The sequence below is a fragment of the Lissotriton helveticus genome, chromosome 7 (genome assembly GCF_964261635.1).
Source record: "Lissotriton helveticus chromosome 7, aLisHel1.1, whole genome shotgun sequence".
NCBI lineage: Eukaryota > Metazoa > Chordata > Amphibia > Caudata > Salamandridae > Lissotriton > Lissotriton helveticus.
In genome coordinates, this window is record NC_136068.1 from 1,795,644,966 (window position 1) to 1,795,663,772 (window position 18,807).

Genomic DNA, 18,807 nt, shown 5'->3' on the forward strand with positions numbered 1-18,807 from the left:
CGACTCCATCGCCGACTTCGTCAGCACACATGCCCTCGCCTCCACGGACTACATCCTCCTCAGGGACCTGAACTTCCACCTCCAGAACAACAACGACACCAACTCCACCACCCTAGATCGACAATCTAGCCAATCTCAGACTCAGACAACTCGTCACAACACCCTCCCACTCCGCCAGTCACACCCTTGACCCCATCTTCTCCACAAGACCCCACGTCTCCTTCAACCACACTACCGAACTCCACTGGACCGACCATCGCTGCATCCACTTCACCTTCAAGAAACCCACCATGCACCACCGCACCCAACAGATGCCTCGCCGCTGCTGGACCAAAGTCACTGAAGACCAGCTTACCACCACCCTCGCCCAGAGCCTACCCGCCGACCCCACCGACCGCGACACCCCCACCCGCAACCTCAGACAGTGGATCAACGACTGCACCAACACCATCGCCCCGATCAAGAAACCCTCAAACAGCCACACCAACAAGAAAGCCAGCTGGTTCACTGAAGACCTCCAGGCCTCCAAGTAAACCTGGCAAAAGCTGGAGAAAATCTGGCTCCTTGAACAAACTCCGGACAGCCACAGAGCCCACAAGAACCCCACCCGCAGACACCATCACCTCATCAGATCCGCCAAAAGGGCCTCCTTCAAAGACGGCCTAGACAACAACGAGCACAACAGCAAATAGCTCTTCAACATCGTGAAGGAACTCTCCAACCCCTGCTCCAACACCAATGATGTCCCACCCTCGCAAGACCTCTGCAACTCGCTGGCCACCTTCTTCCACCGCAAGACCGTAGACATCCAACACAGCTTCAATGCCACTACCGCCCGACAACCACTGAGACCTCCTCCGCCCCCACGACCACCATCTGCACCAACCGCCTGCTCTCCTGGACCAACATCAACTACAACAACACCCTCAAGATCATAAACACCATCCACCCTGGATCTCCGTCATACCCATGCCCACACCACATCTTCAACAAAGCCAGCACATTCATTGCACCCTATCTCTCATCAACACCTCCTTTGAGACAGCAACCTTCCCCGAGAGCTGGAAGCACCCCGAGATCAATGCCTTACTCAAGAAACCCATGGCGCACCCCAAGGACCTCAAGAACTTCCAGCCCATCTCCCCCAAGGACCTCAAGAACTTCCAGCCCATCTCCCTGCTCTGGTTTCCGGCAAAGGTCATCGAGAAGACAGTAAACTAACAACATCCTGGACCCTTCCCAGTCTGGGTTCCGCAGCAACCTCAGCACCGAGATCGCACTCATCACCGCCACCGATGACATCAAGTCCCTGCTGGACAACGGAGAAACGGCCGTCCTCATCCTCCTGGACCTGTCAGCCGCCTTCGACACGGTCTGCCACCACACACTACGAACACGCCTCCACAACGCCGGGATCCAAGAGAAGGCCCTGGACTGGACCACATGCTTCCTCTCTGGCAGAATACAGAGCGTCCCCCTTCCCCCCTTCCATTCCGAAGCCACCGAGATCATCCCTCAGCCCAACTCTGTTTAACATCTACATGGCACCGCTCGCCCACGTTGCCCGTTGGCACGACCTCAACATCATCTACTACGCCAATGACACACAGCTGATCCTCTCCCTCTCCAAGGACGCCCACACCACCTAAACCAACCTTCACAAAGGAATGAAGGCCGTCGCTGAATGGATGAGGAACAGCTGACTAAAGCTGAACTTGGACAAGATGGAGGTCCTCATCCTCCGATCCACCCCTTCGGCCTGGGATGACTCCTGGTGGCCGACCGCACTGGGAAGCACCCACCGACCACGCACGCAACCTAGGGGTCATCCTCGACTCCATCCTCTCCATGACTAAACAGGTCAACGCCGTCTCCTCCTCCTGCTTCAACACCCTCCGCATGCTCCGCAGGATCTACAAGTGGAGCCCCACTGAAACGAGAAGAACGGTCACCAAGGCCCTCGTCAGCAGCAGGTTGGACTATGGAAGCGCCCTCTATGCAGGAGCCTCAGCCAAACTCCTGATACGGCTACAACGCATCCAGAACGCCTCTGCACACCTGATCCTTGCCATCCCTCGCCGCAGCCACATCACACTCCACCTGAGAAACCTGCACTGGCTCCCGGTCAACAAAAGGATAACCTTCAAGCTCCTCACCCACGCACACTAGGCACTCCACAACACCAGAACAACGTACCTCAACAGACGACTCAGCTTCTACACCCGCACCCCCAGCTCTGCTCCGCCGACCTCACCCTCGCCACAGTCCCCCGCCTCCGAAGAGTGACCTCCGGTGGCAGTACGTTCTCCCACCTCGCCGCCAAGACCTGGAACACCCTACCCATCCACCTACGGCAGACCCAAGACCTGCTGACCTACAGAAAATTCCTCAAGACCTGGCTTTTCGAGCAGGAGCAGCATTCCCCTCCCCAGCGCCTTGAGACCCTCACAGGGGAGTAGTGCCCTTTACAAATGATATGATTGATTGATTGATTGATCCAGAGAAGGTGCATGCATAGTTTGAAAGGTTCTAGCAAGCAGGAGTTTGAGCTATGTAATGAGCCGCTAGCTCCTAAGAACTTGAGCTTATTTGTTGCATACCTGGGTATCTTATTGTGCAGGACTCTGCGTAATGCACACTTACTTTAATTGGATCCTGGCATCTATTGGGATACACTGTGGAAGCTTTGGAGAGAGTGTGATATGATAAAAAAATCCTCATTCCGGTTATGAACCTCGCTGCGGCATTTAGGGCATGTTTTGGTTGGATTGTTAAGGTTGCACTCCCATAGTCTGATCTGGACACAACCAAGATTGACTTACAAGTAGGAAGTCTTATGGTGGCACAAAAGATTTTAGATTCCTAAGCAGGCTGAGTTTGTGAAACTCACTGAGAGTATTTGTGTTGATCGGTGCTTGCCTGTTAAGTTTTTTTTGTCCAGTGTGATCCCAAGATATGTTGTTGCTTCGACTGCTGCATGCATGCAACTGAACGTGTCCAAGTATGTCAGCCATGCATGTCCTGAGCGGGGGCAGTGGGGCGGCGAGAAGAGCAAGAATTATGTTTTCATAGAGATTAATTTCTGGTGGTTCTGTGACAGCCAAGTTTGGTTTCGTCATTGAGCCAGGTGAAGCGTTTAACCGCTCATGACAGCTCCACGCCGTCATAAGCCACGGGGGGTGTGTGCTCATGACGGCGTGGAGCCATCATCCAACTGCCGCTCTGCCCAAACGTCACTAATTCCCCGCGGGCAAAATAGTGAGTAAGCACACGCCGCCTGTGACTCATGACGGCGTGGGTCCGTCATGAGTAAGGGAGCGCCGCGCTCGCACCCGCCCCCCCCCCTTGCGCCGTGGCCAAATTCGTGCCACGGCAAAGGGGTTAAGTAAAGCTGTATGTCATTGTGAGCATGTGGTACATGATGCTCTCCGTTTCAACGATCTCCATCAGCAGCGCCATGTAAAGGTTGAAGCGTGTAGGAGAGATGGCGGATCCGTAAGGCACATCCAATCTCAATGGGTACGTGTTGAATAGCCAACTTCCCACTTTGAGTCACTGCAAGTGATTATGAATAAAAGAGGTGAAACATTTCAGAATGTTACCTGAGAACCCCAATCTATGTTGAAATATTTTACTTATTTTGCTTCTCTATCGATCAATATTTTATCTCACATAATATTCTATCAAATGATAGGAAATCCTACTTTTTAGACACACTACGATATGCACTTATGCTATACTGTTAACTGAAGGAATCAAAGTAAAAACATTTTTTATGTATGTGTTCGTATATATACTCATCAAACGAAAAAAAACAGTTTTGGAATGACTGTTCATGCCAACATCAGAGCAATGGCATCAAGCTATTCGGTAATATCCACTTCATCGTTATGATAATATGTTTCTTCTTGAGAGGGACTTGAATGGATTATGGTAGAAAATATAATTAAGAAACAATGACTTACTGGACCTCGTGACAGAGTATTTAGTAAAACAAACATCATACAACTTGTCGCACATCACTGCCTGTCCTGTGCAACTGGGGCCTGTGCGGCTGGAGCAGCTTATGCAGGAGAGGGCATTGCCTGAAAGAAAAGGAGGCCATGGGTTCTGTTAGTCTCATCCTAAGAGCCAGGGCAAAAGGACAGATTACAAAGCAGTTACCTATAACTTTGAGATTGTCAACACCAGAAAGCGCAGGATCCCATCAGATGGGATAATAAGCAGCCAATGGAACATCTGGCAGAAAGAAGCTTGCTTGCTGCCAGTCATGCTTCTTCCTACTGCTGTATTTATTTATGAATCTGAATTTGTTCTTTTTTTAATGCGCAACAATGGCAGAAACATTTAAATATAAAACACACCCACCTACAGTCCTTATATAAACAACTAGAACAATTACTAAAAAATAAATATTTTTTCCCTATATTTTGCCGCTGGAAATCACAGGTATCAGATATCAATCTGTCATTGAAAAAAAACATTTGCGGTTCAACAGGTCCACCCATAACGCACTACCCACCGCCAGTTCCTCTTGCCCCAACAATGATTTTGTGCCCCAACAGTCACTCCTTTACAGACTTCCACAGTCTGAGTCCCTTGATTATCCCAAGCACGAGAATGCCAAACTCAAGTCCTCTCCCATGACAACTCTCAATCCATTTTCACCTAGACAGTGCTCCCCCTAATCTTCGTGCCCAATTTACAATTTGGCGCAGAAGATACTCCCTCACAACAGTGACAGAGTACCATCTCCACCAAGCTCTTTATCTGCCTGTCCTATTTGTGGCTGGGCAGGCCAAACGTATATGTCTGTCACCTCCAGGTAGAACCATGACATTGGTTTCTGTTAACATAATGGAATGTCTGTGGGACTGACGGATATCTATGAATTTGGTAGACTGGATGTCCATCAAGGCGACGGAGTGAAGAACTCCGTCACCCGGACGGACATTAAACCATCTGGCAAACTCTAGATCAGACTCTAAATCCCTACCAACTTAGAGGTGTATTATAGAAGTGCCACTGCAGCGCAATGAGCATTTGCGCCCGCTTTGCATGGCCCCAGGTACTTTTCTATTACAGCACGGGCCCCAGACGCTTGTGTGTCCCCTTCTGTAATACTGATAACGTTGGCGCACATAGCGCTATCATCAGAGGGCGTTCCCTCATGGGGGAGTGGGACCATGCAAATGAGGGAATCCCTTTGCCTCTGCTTCCGTGTAGCATTACAGACACGGGCGCAGAGGCAAAGAAGCTGTCAGGTGGCGCACTGTCAATGTGCTCCCTGATTAAAGCCCTCTGGTGGGGGGTCCCATGACTTCCCAGATATCCTCTTGTTGCTGGTGCAGTCACTCACTGCACCCGCCAGGAAGGGGATCTCTAAGTGCAGGTGGGTTGCCATCTGCACTGTGAATACACAGATTTACTTAAAAGCAGCCGCTCTGTTGTTCACCCGAATTCGCTGCCTCCAGGGACCCCCATTCTACCCTCCAGAGGCCTGCATTTAGGAGGTGCGCTGAAAGTGTGCCACTTGTTTGTGGCGCACTTTCAGTGTGCCTTCTAAAGGTATGTTTGCCTCTATGCCTGTGTCCATAATATGGCTCGGGAGCAAAGGCAAATTGATTCACTTATTTGCATGGGGTCAAGCCCCTATTCAAATGAGGGAGCACCCCAATGCAAATGAGGAAACACACTCTTATGATAGCGCTGGAGCAACATGTGCACAGAGCTATCGGTACTACAGAGGGGACGCACAAATGTGGCCCTTTCTGTAATGCCACTGTGCCCCTGGACGCACAAAGTGGGCGCACACGGCTGTTACACCCTCGAGCACAATGTATTATACTGCCCCAGGAGCATTTGAAAGACGGTTTTACTGATTGCTGAGTGTAGAGGGTAAACTGATTCAAAAGGGCAGCCTAGCAGTACTCGCTCTGGGCACTGTCTTAATACTGCCCTCTAAACACATTCAGCTACAGAACAAGTCTGTATAATGATGTGAAATTCCTATAGCACAACACCCGGGACATATTGTTTGGTGTCAAGGGCACCAAGTTTTCATGAGTATTTTGACCTTGGGACAAGTAGGCCCAACCCCCTGCAGCTCAAACCTTTTAGCTGCCAGTTTGCAGTACCACATTATGGATCAGGGAAGGGCGCCCTCTGCAGTTAAGGTAATATTTTTGTCAAAATATTAATAATGTTCAAACGTATATTAACGGTTCATTAATAGAAAGCCTTCATTATTAGGATGAGCACCCCAAATAAATGTTGTAATCTCTAACTGCACTACTGACAGTGTTCCAGTATAAAAATGTGTACACATACTTTCAAAGTTAAGCAACATCAGGATATGTATAATGCCCCAGTAATACTCTTTGATTTGATGCCAATGTTTGCAGGAGCTTTAAAGCAAGATTGATGATTCTTTCCTTTTGAAATAAAATAATCATGAAAAAAATGAAAGCAGGAAAAAAAACATTTAGCTGAACTACTGTAAAATTTAAGGTACCATCTCTTTGCAGCATCGTTTAGTAACATGTGTTGATGCATGCTAGTGTTTCCCAAAAATATTCATAATGGAAAATTAGTGTAACCAGTTTCAATAAGATTATGGTAAACAAAAAAAACAAGCATTGGCAAAGCCAGTAGGTCTGAGATTGGTGGTCAGCTTTTTAGTTTTGCCAATGTGTGACTTGTTTTGGCAAGGTTTTTGTAAAACCCTATTGATGCGGGAGCTGCTGGGCCCTCACCATTGTAACAAACACTGGCAAAAGCACAATTGTTTTTGGTCTCAAAAATCACACACTGTCGCAGTAGTTACTGCGACTGAATAAAAACTACTGTGTGTGCCAATATGCTTCTTATGAAAGAGCAGAATGCTGTCACTCACAGTGAAGCCTGCCAATACAGAGAGAGAGAGAGAGAGAGAGAGAGGGAGAGAGAAATTTAATAAACGCAAAAGTTCACGGTCAACGACAGACCAAATTAGGGGCCCAATTATTAAAGATAGTCTCAGAAGTACACCCATGGTGTATTTCCTTGCATTAAGTGCAACTATACGGCTTTCAAGAATACCCAAGGATTTACAGAAGTAGGACAAGAAATAGTACGCCTAGAAAACATTTGTGAACGGCATTTTATCATGAGCAAATATGCCTGTGTAGATTTGCTCATGCAAAATCTGAGTGTTTGCAAATTCACTTTCCCTCCAACCACTTTTTTCCCCAACTCTGGAAGAAGGTTTACGCCTATCCTTGTCAGGAGTAAATTTCCAACAGTTCTCAGTATGGGAAAAGATTATGGAAGAATTGTTGAAAACCCTTAAAACATGTGAGTTAGTAGATTTGCACAGACTCAAAAGGGCATTCTAACCCTGTAACTATTGCTTACCACCACCTCCAGCCCCGGTATGCAGATCTGTGGAAACGTGGCAACATAAGGGGATTCCAAGTATTCAAACACTACCAAGGTTTAAGCCCTGGCATAATCAGAGAAACTATATCAGAGTTCTTACATAATGAGATTGCTGCCATAATTTGTCGCTGCACTACATGGCACCAAAGGGACACGTGCATTTTGTTAAAGGACAAGTAGATTTATGAAGCAACCTACCCCATGGACAAGTAGATATGTTATTACATTCCACACCCGTGCTGTAGCATGTGTAGACTAGTCCACCACTAGTGCACCACCTCCAGCACCTATTCAGTCTGGCATTCTCTACTGAGAATAAATCTGCAGGCAATAGAGGCCACATTTAGAAGATCTAGGACAAGTGTTTCCCATCAATGACCAAGATTTTGATTCTAATCCAACTATCCTAACTCCTTAGTTTATGTCAACTAGTGTGTGGACCTCTCTTGGTGTTCAGAGGACTTTGTAAATGCATGAGATTGCATGTGGTGTATCACCCTGCTGCTTTAAGCATCTTTTAAACTGGGTTAACCCCTTAGTTGTTCCTTATTGTATTTGTGAATGTAATACTCGGTAATGAACTTTCATATAGTGAAAGTGTTCCACTTCTGGAAGAATACATTCTTCCTGGAGGTCCATGGAGGATTTGAGAATCCACTTAAGGAACAAGCCCCCAATATTAAGTAAACTTGCTTCTGATTGCCCCATAACAGGGTGAATGGGGACGGGTAGCTTGTGAGATTCAGCCCTTGCCCAGAGACTTCCCAGTTCTCATTCTGGTGTGGATAGTCATACAAAGGTGTAAACATCCCTGGCCCTTTAGGCCCTGAGGACCCTAGGAAACTTTAATCTTTAATGTTTGCAGAAATAGGGCATGATCCATGAAGTACCAATACTTTTCCATCTCTTTGTTTCATCCATTCTATCAGGAGCTTACAAGGGACAACCATACAATAGTTTGAATATCTTGGACCTCAGATCCCCACCCTATGATTCATAGCACACCGAGCTTTACTTATTCTTGCCCTCTTCTGTAGGCCATACATAGGAGTTATACAACATTTGCAGTTTGCATCATTCCACAGCCAGAACGCCAGTATCTGGAAAAAGTAAAGGACATTGGGCAATATGAACAACTTGACTACAATTATCCTCTACTTGCAGGAGATCTTGTGGTGACGGCAGCCATTAATGGAATACCAATGTATAGAAATACATTCAATTCTTAATTATTGTCTCTGTTAGTTTTGTTTTGTTACCACCTCTAGCCCGCAATAGTGGCTAGAAACCCTGGAACATTTAAAGAGACCTGTGCTCCAGGGTTGAAAGTTCCACAGTCAAACTCAGCCCTTGGATTTCGTGATGTAAATTTTGAAACCCCTGACATCTAGTAGCTATCAGTAACCAATTCTTGCTCGATTCACTTTAGCTGCGAGTTTGCTGTAATCTGAGATGCCTGGGGTGGTATTTTACAATGACCCCTTTTGCTGTCAGGCCTCCCCGTGCCATGCATTTATTTGGCTATTTTGGGTAGTTCGCACTTAGGCCCCAACAACTTTTTGTCCACTTGAGGTATCCATGCCAAATTTGTGTCCTTTTCTTCCAACATCCTGAGGTTTTTAAAGGGACCCGGGGTTTGTTGATTTTCTTTGTTGATAGAGGGCTTCAAGAAAATATGCAAACTATAGCTACATTTTGTTGTTTTAGCAAAAATAGGAAAAATGTGCTGTAGAAGACATCATCTGTTTTTCCCCCTGCAAATGGTATCAAAAAGGGGGTTCTAGTGCTAAAATCACCATATTCCCAGCTTTCAGGAACAGCAAAACTTTTGTAAGTAAACCAACATTTTCTACACAGTTTTGGCAGTTTACAGGGACATAGCCTATTTTTCCGATTTTTTGTTTTCAACCGCCTTCCAGTTAGTGGTAGAATGGGTGTGAAACCAATACTGGATCCCGGAAAGCTATACATTCTGAAAAGTGGGTCATTTGTGTAGACCCTTCACGGTTTCCTTTAAAAACTAACAGTTGAAAATAAAAAATATTGAAATTGAAAAAAGATGCCATTTGTGCCAAAGTTTTCACCTGTAACTTTTTTCTAGTATGACAGACTTATGACAACTATATACCATTACATCTGCTGGATCCTTCTAGATGTGGGAACCCAGAGCAAATAACTGAGCTGTGTCATGGAATGGTTATTCATTTGGTAAAATACAAAGAGTGAAAAATATGTATGAAGGAAACCTATACATTTCTGAAATGGGAACAGAATATAGAGTTTAGAAGCAGTGGTAATTTGTACATCTCCAAAATTATGGGTACCGATACGAGCATGTGAATTCAAGGGCATTTTTCAAAATGTCTTACATTTGGAAGGTAGAAACGCATAGATAGACAATTGGTAATAACACTTGTACTACTATACTGTGTTCCTTGAAGCCTCCTGATAAAAATGGTACCTCACACGTGTGGATAGGCCTAGGGCCCAAAACGTAACGCAGACATTTCACATTTCCAACTGAAAACTGATCCCTTTTTTGCAAAGTGCCTAGCTGTGAATTTTAGGCCCTAGCTCATACAGCACTTAGGGAAACAAAGCAACCCTGCACATTTTTGAAGACTAGACACCAAGGGAAGCCCAGGATTGTGTGGCTTGTGTGGGTCTCCTAACCATGTTCTGTTACCCAGAATCCCTTGCAAACCTCAGACTTTATAAAAAAAACACATGTTCTTCACATTGCTGTGATGAACTATTCTGGAATGTGCAGGGTGCCACAAACTTCCACCCACCCAGCATACCCTCAAGTCTCCCAATATAAATGGTACCTCATTTGTGTGGGTAGCCCTAGTGCCCGCCACAGGAAATGGCCAAAAACGCAACGTGGACACATCACATTTTTCCACTGATAATTGACCCTTTTTTGCAATGTGGCTGTAGGAGAGTAGGGTCTGCTTCCTATGGTCACCCCCACTTTTTGCTTTTGCTTTACTGGTTTTCGACTTAGATGTGGCTGTGGGCCTGCTAATCAGACCCACAGCCCAGATGCACCCTCTCTAAATTCTAACTATGTACTTTAGGTACATACACAATTGGGAATTGGCTCACCTTGTCAGCCCCTGTAGAAGTGTACCTTAGGTACTCTGGGCATAGATGTAACCAAGGCCTACCGGGGGCTGCAGCATGTATTATGCCACCCCTGGCTGGCCACTCAAACTGACACGGGTACATGTAACAGTGGTCGGAGTCTGATACTTGGAGTAACAAATATCTCAAAGAATCACAAGTTTTTCAGTGGATCGCTTTCGCTTATATCTAAACCACAAATGTCACTAAAAATAGAACAGGTTCATACATTCGGTGCATATTTTTATTTTTGCACATCTTAATTTTTAAATTACGTGAATTCCAAGCATTAGAGTAGAACATATTGCAATTGATGCATTGACAATATAAATCAACTTAAAGAAAGCACATTAATATACAATAGATACATTCAAGTATGTCAACGCGCTCACGGTGCACAGAAAGGAAAGTATTTAGGAGGGATGGGTGTGTGGGGGTAGAAGTGGGGACCGGGTAAAGGTGGTGTGACTAGGTTATAATCACAGTGAAAAAATGAAGCCTTTACAGTCTATATACAGATCAATGGGTTCCAAGATAATCTCAAGCATAGGTTCCGTAACCATCCATTATTAAGTCCTATGCTTGGAAAGATAAACAGTATAGGTTGTCGACGTTTCGACCCCTGAAGGTAAGGGTAGTTCAAAACCTCATGCTGGGGTCTTCATCAGGACGCGTGGTGAAGCAGGAGCGCCTATAAGTAATGCGATAGTAATGAATGTATCTGGTACTACCATAAACCATTTGCTGCACTCGAACTAAAGTGGAAAATTACATACTTTGTATGGGGCCCGGGGTGGGCCTCGAACTTGGGACCTTCCAGGGTTCCTATGTTGTATGGTAAGCCTGTGAATTGAGTAGAAGGATCATAATTACAATGGGCTGTCCAACATGTGGACAGTGAACCAGTGTAACACACAACCAAATTAAAAACCAGGGGAGCACTTACTGAGAGCTTGTCAATATCCGATTAAATTTCGTGAAATTCTTTGGCCAGCTAGGACGGCCGGTCCGTGGAGAAATCCGTAAGTCTCTAGAAGTGAAATGTTAAACACGGATCAGTCTGAGTGAAGGAAAAATAATTAATTAACCGCCATTGCCGCATTGTAGTTGCTGGGTATATGCGCGGTATTGTGCTTAAACTAAGGTAAGCCTCTCGGGCTGGTGGTAAAGTAAAATATTTTCTGGGCCATCATTCTAGAAGGTCGTTTAGAGAAAACGTCCAGGCATGTCCTGGCTGCATGGCATGAAAGCGGCATGACAACGGCACAAGATGCAGTTAAACGTAGTCAGCCATTGTTAAAAGCGGTATTGGTTAAACTGCCCCGAGGAACGCTCATAGTGTGCGTGGGGAAGTAGAAAGATTCACTCGTCGCTAATCAGATTGTGATTGTTATGAGGCAATAAAACGGAAAACAACGCACAGCCAGAGTTTTCAATTAAGTGCCAAATATACTGTGCGTTGGGAGTGACTCCTAATCTTAAAGATCCTTCACGATGTCAGAGCGTAAAGGGAATAATGGTTAAATCTGTGAAGCCTCTTGAGACCGGGGAGACGCGCTGGAAAGCGTCAAGGTATCACCTGTTTACTCGCAGGACATGTCTGTCTCAACCAACTCCTCCGGCTGTCAGCGGCAATCTGAGCCGCCTCGAGGTGCCGGCGCTAAATGCTGCTTGGGGGCTCGACGGATCCTGGCCAATCACCAGCGAGTAAGCCCGGGGAGCGGGGAAAATCTAATGAATGATGTACTCAAGATGTGGAAGAAACGCCCATATGTAAGACACAACATCTCAAAGAGCGAAAGAGCAGCTCTGGATGGCCTTAAGAACAATAAATCGCTGGTCATCAAGCCGGCGGACAAAGGTGGAGCGATAGTTATCATGGGGACGGAGGATTACAAACAAGAGATATACTCGCAACTGAGGGACAATGTGAGCTATCGGCCACTAACAACTAACCCGACCAACGAGATCAGACGCCAGATCCTCGCTATCACGGCCAAAGCAAAGGAAGCCGGGTTCCTCTCCGAGAAAGAACACTCTTATCTCAATGTTGACCAACCACGGACACCGACGATTTATGTCTTACCCAAAGTCCACAAGAACCCCACAAAACCTCCTGGACGACCGATTATATCAGGGTGTGGGTCCATCCTTGAGCCCCTCTGCAAATACATTGATGTTTTCCTGAAGCCATTGGCAGAAGCCACCTCTACCTACTTGAGGGACACAATGCAGGTGATCAACCTGATAGACCAACGCCCATTCGACAAAGAGAAACAACTTCTGGTAACTATGGACATCGTGTCTTTATACACGAGCATCCCTCAAGAACCGGCTCTGATAACCATACGAAGGGCTTTGGAATCAAGACCACAACCAGCAGAAGTCCCCACGGAATTTATCATTGATCTGCTTGAGATTGCAATGACAAAGAACTTTTTCATATTCCAAGATAATTTCTTCATGCAGATGAAAGGAGTAGCCATGGGGGCGGCCTTTGCCCCAGATCTGGCCATCCTCTTTATGAATGAGTATGAGCAACACAGGATTCTTTGTCCAACTAACCCATATCATGATAAGATCTTGGAATATCGCCGGTACATAGACGACATACTGATCATATGGGCAGGAGACAAGCAAGAATTGGAGGCTTTTGCGCACTGGCTCAACACTCAATCAGGTGACATTCAGTTTACCAGCACGTGCAGTAATGAAACAATTGACTTTTTGGATATCACCATTAAAGAAAAGGAAGGGCTGCTCTATACCACTCTTTATAGAAAACCGACTGAAAGAAACACGCTGCTGCAGTATTCCAGCCACCACACACGGGCCTTACGGGATAATCTACCATTCGGACAGTTCCTCAGGATTCGGAGGAACTGTACGATGAAGGATGATTACTTTCACGAATCAGATGAACTTATCCTCCGACTTATAGAAAGAGGATACCCGAGGAGACTGGTCAAACGAGCACGGAAGAGGGCGTGGTTCAGCAACAGAGACTCCCTGCTGCTACCCAAGGAGCGGCAACCGTTGGAGGACAGGATGATCTGCGTGACCACCTATTGCAGCAAGAGCAATGCAGTACGCAGGATCGTGAACAAGCACTGGAAAATCGTGTCAGAGGCTCTTGAAATGCACCATCTACCCACGCATGCTTTCAGAAAAGCAAAGAGCATTAGAGACTTTGTAGTATGCTCTATGCTGGACAGCCCGGCAGCTCCCACTATACAATCAATGTGGAACCTACCTGCTATCCTTGGTAATCATAAATGCGGCAACTGCAAGGCCTGCTCACTATGTCTAGAGACTAAAACTGTAACACACAACAGTTTGACTGTGACTTTGAAGTCTTTCACGAATTGCAACACCGATGGAGTCATTTATGCAATTTTTTGCCCCTGCGGAATGATTTACATAGGCCAAACCAAACAAAAAATAAAGAACCGTGTGCTACAGCACTGCAGCAGGATAAGATGTAAAACACCGGGAGCCCCCCTGGTAGAACATTTTCAAGAACACACACACACACCAGAATCACTCAAGTGGGTGGTCATTGAAAAAATCACACTGGGCCCACGGGGTGGTAATCTCAATTCGATCCTGAATGTGCGTGAGTGTAAATGGATGCAATTTTTCAACTCCGTCCAGCAGGGCCTAAATGAACTGGAAACAACATTCTCTCAGATGGCACTTCTAGATTCAGATTGATCCATGAGGCTCCTCCCCACGCTTTATAGCATACCAATAGACCCTGTCCCAGGTGTTGATGTACTAGGGACAATTCCAGCTCAACCTTGAATCCACCTAGACAATGAGCCACTTGACAACTTCACTCTATTGCAACCCGAATAATTACAGCATGGGGTTGATCCAGAAAGTACGTTGTATAAATATTCTTGCACTGCTTTGCATATCATGGATTGATGTCTGTATTTTGTTAAGGCGTGAAAGCGGCCTTTCGGTTGTTTACTGTATAATTGTGATTTCAGTGCGCAACAACATGCCGTTTTAGCCTTGCAGATTTTAAGTCACGCAATAATCTGGGTCAGGTGCATGGACGTATACTTCACAACGCTATGTCAATAATACAATGTTGCCCGGGTTTAGTTTACCCTTTCCTGTCTGTCCACCTAGAAGAAGCTTATTGTAATTAACTCGCACACCCCAAGTGACTCAGCGCCCTACCCTTTTTGAATGTTTTTCTGTCCGTTTATGAACGTGTCTAGGCAGAACACCACTGTACATCAACCCAACGTACATCCCTTTGTGATTGACACTTAGTTTTAACAAGGATTACGATTTTCCCCGCTCCCCGGGCTTACTCGCTGGTGATTGGCCAGGATCCGTCGAGCCCCCAAGCAGCATTTAGCGCCGGCACCTCGAGGCGGCTCAGATTGCCGCTGACAGCCGGAGGAGTTGGTTGAGACAGACATGTCCTGCGAGTAAACAGGTGAGACCTTGACGATTTCCAGCGCGTCTCCCCGGTCTCAAGAGGCTTCACAGATTTAACCATTATTCCCTTTACGCTCTGACATCGTGAAGGATCTTTAAGATTAGGAGTCACTCCCAACGCACAGTATATTTGGCACTTAATCGAAAACTCTGGCTGTGCGTTGTTTTCCGTTTTATTGCCTCATAACAATCACAATCTGATTAGCGACGAGTGAATCTTTCTACTTCCCCACGCACACTATGAGCGTTCCTCGGGGCAGTTTAACCAATACCGCTTTTAACAATGGCTGACTACGTTTAACTGCATCTTGTGCCGTTGTCATGCCGCTTTCATGCCATGCAGCCAGGACATGCCTGGACGTTTTCTCTAAACGACCTTCTAGAATGATGGCCCAGAAAATATTTTACTTTACCACCAGCCCGAGAGGCTTACCTTAGTTTAAGCACAATACCGCGCATATACCCAGCAACTACAATGCGGCAATGGCGGTTAATTAATTATTTTTCCTTCACTCAGACTGATCCGTGTTTAACATTTCACTTCTAGAGACTTACGGATTACTCCACGGACCGGCCGTCCTAGCTGGCCAAAGAATTTCACGAAATTCAATCGGATATTGCCAAGCTCCCAGTAAGTGCTCCCCTGGTTTTTAATTTGGTTGTGTGTTACACTGGTTCACTGTCCACATGTTGGACAGCCCATTGTAATTATGATCCTTCTACTCAATTCACAGGCTTACCATACAACATAGGAACCCTGGAAGGTCCCAAGTTCGAGGCCCACCCCGGGCCCCATACAAAGTATGTAATTTTCCACTTTAGTTCGAGTGCAGCAAATGGTTTATGGTAGTACCAGATACATTCATTACTATCGCATTACTTATAGGCGCTCCTGCTTCACCACGCGTCCTGATGAAGACCCCAGCATGAGGTTTTGAACTACCCTTACCTTCAGGGGTCGAAACGTCGACAACCTATACTGTTTATCTTTCCAAGCATAGGACTTAATAATGGATGGTTACGGAACCTATGCTTGAGATTATCTTGGAACCCATTGATCTGTATATAGACTGTAAAGGCTTCATTTTTTCACTGTGATTATAACCTAGTCACACCACCTTTACCCGGTCCCCACTTCTACCCCCACACACCCATCCCTCCTAAATACTTTCCTTTCTGTGCACCGTGAGCGCGTTGACATACTTGAATGTATCTATTGTATATTAATGTGCTTTCTTTAAGTTGATTTATATTGTCAATGCATCAATTGCAATATGTTGTACTCTAATGCTTGGAATTCACGTAATTTAAAAATTAAGATGTGCAAAAATAAAAATATGCACCGAATGTATGAACCTGTTCTATTTTTAGTGACATTTGTGGTTTAGATATAAGCGAAAGCGATCCACTGAAAAACTTGTGATTCTTTGAGATATTTGTTACTTCAAATATCAGACTCCGACCACTGTTACATGTACCTGATTAACTGACCCAGGTCAGAGAGTTCTTAGGGTCCACCCCGTTGTAACTCACCACTCAAACTGACACAACTGGCTGATCACTCAGCTGGGGCAAGGTTGTGTAATCACCCCTTGCTTAGGTATAGTATTCCTATATCTACCATTATATATAGACACACAGTAACCTATAAGTCACTCCTATGGCAGGCTTTACCAATCCTGGAGGCAGAGTGCTTGGTTATGTGTGAGATGGTGCTCTAGCATGAGCTGAGCCTGTCTGCAGCTTACGGAACAATGTCCTTATAGCTGTTCTATGATATTGCCATACCATATACTCTTAAGTGCATTATAATCCTCGTGGTTGAATGCTAACTTTGGTTTGGCTTTATCTAAACATGTCGTGTAAGGTGTCATACGCTTTGGAAAACTACCCCCTCGCCAATTCTGGCAACGGGGGTAGCATTCCCCCCTTCTAGAGGGAGAAGACATGTTAGTTCTGACTATCCCGGTCAAAGTTAACCCGAGCCCCAGCATCACAAAATGGATGCTGCTGCCACAGCCACAAGTCTGACCTCCTGCTGCTGGGAGTCCTTCCAGTCACGGAGGTTTGGACAATAGGTTTCCTGCCTGGAGAGGTGCGAGCACCACCCCAGACAGGACTTTGTGTATTGGGACAGGGAGGGCTGAATAGAATGAGACACTGCCTGGGGCACACTAGGTGCTCCATGCATACCCCAGTTCAAACCGGTTGCTGGGGCTCTCCAGCCCCAGCTCTGGTGTGAAACTGGACAAAGGAGTGGGGGTGTAACCACCCCCCTTCCTGGTCCCACCCACAGGAGGGACCTAGAAAGTAATCCAGCCCCTTTTAGTTGTATAAAGGTAGGAGCCGAGCCCCAGGACTTTAGATTTTGATCCTGAACTGAAACTTGAAACGAAACTCTGAACCATTTCGACGTTCTCCCTTGTGGCCAAGGAGTGATCACCCTGGGCAACCAGGCACCATCCAGCAAATCAACGGCTTTCTTTGTCGACGCTTCTCGGCGGAACCCGAGCACAGAGCTTGACAAGACCCAGACTTCCAGACCTCTCTGACCCTCTCTTCACGTCTGCAGCATAGCTGAGATCTGTGAAGGCGACGAGACACGTGGGGCCAGCCATCTTGAAAAGTCCACGACTTGCTAACTGTGCAGCTCCTGAGGTATCCTCGAAGCTCTGCACTGGGGATTGAGAAGCCCCGAATCCGAGCTCCACCTGCACCGAAGATCAGCCCTCCACACTCCACAAGTTCTGCGTGGGGCCCTTCTGCTTGTGTCCTGCTCGACGCGTTGTCCAGTGGCTGGCCCGCTGGCTAGTAGCCTCTGTGACGACAAACCTTTTGAACCAACTTGCTGGTCTGGTTGCTCCAGACTAGCCCTTGCCTCCCCGCAAAGGTGAGGCACCTCAGACCTTGCTGGTCTGCATCAAAAGCCTTCTTTGAATCCTGCGTGGGTTGCCTTTGCCAAGGCTTGTTGACTCCAATCCGGCAGTCGACCCCTCCATCTGCGAGAACCTTTGTGGGACAGCTCCTCTCCAGCATCTGGTCGTCCTTGATGCCTCCTTGTCCGCGTAATTGAAGAGACAAGCTTCATGACAGCACCTGATTGCTCCTCAACATCGTCTGGTTCCTTCCTGGTTCCACCCGGTCACTGACTAGTGACCCAGACTCTGTCCCTTTTGCTTTCAGGTCTTCTTCACCCTCGATCCACCATTGGATCCACCTGGACATCTTCCTCCTGGTCGCCTGCAGGATCTTTCTTCACAGGCTCCATAGACTTCAACGGCGAAACCCGACACATCTTCACACCTATGCAACCGCTTCCTGTGGGTGAGGTAACGCGAGTACTTCGGTGCTCCCAAAGGTATTGACTATCCAAGTGTCTAGATTTTTTGTTTTTTCCTTCTAGCTAGACCGGAAGTGTCCTAAATCCTTCTTTTTCTAAAGTTCCCATTGACTTAACATTGCCTCTCGCGTATGTGTAAAGACACTGCACGCGCCGTCTGTGGGCCTCCTACTCCTAACCTAAGGGCCAGATAGTGTAGCCCTAGTGATTCTCTACGCCACTTTGAATGCAAGTAGGAATAGAGAACAATTGTTTTAGACTTACGTAGGTTGTGACATTAGAACTACATGAGACTTTTTGGTAGGAAGTAACATTTTTAGGGGTTTAATGATCGGAATTTGAGAATCTATTGGGCTTTTGCACACTACAAGATGGCGCTACCTTACAGATCACTATAAAAGGCTGTACCAATATGGCGACGAACTTGCACGCCGAAATTGATGATTAGAGAGACTTCTTGACAC

General features: G+C 46.4%; 1 protein-coding gene across 18 annotated transcripts in view; it reads right to left on the reverse strand.

The window, feature by feature from the left end:
• LOC144770773 (phospholipase A2 inhibitor NAI-like) overlaps window positions 1–18,807 on the reverse strand; it is a 1,245,443-nt gene that overhangs the window by 978,460 nt on the left and 248,176 nt on the right. For all 18 annotated transcript variants that reach the window (XR_013599013.1, XR_013599018.1, XR_013599014.1 and 15 more), the window contains one exon: window positions 3,966–4,085. Coding sequence is in view for 10 of the 18 variants with exons in the window: in XM_078655522.1 (XP_078511648.1) it covers window positions 3,966–4,085 (120 nt within the window). In the remaining 8 variants the exon portion in view is untranslated. The remainder of the gene's footprint in view (window positions 1–3,965; window positions 4,086–18,807) is intronic.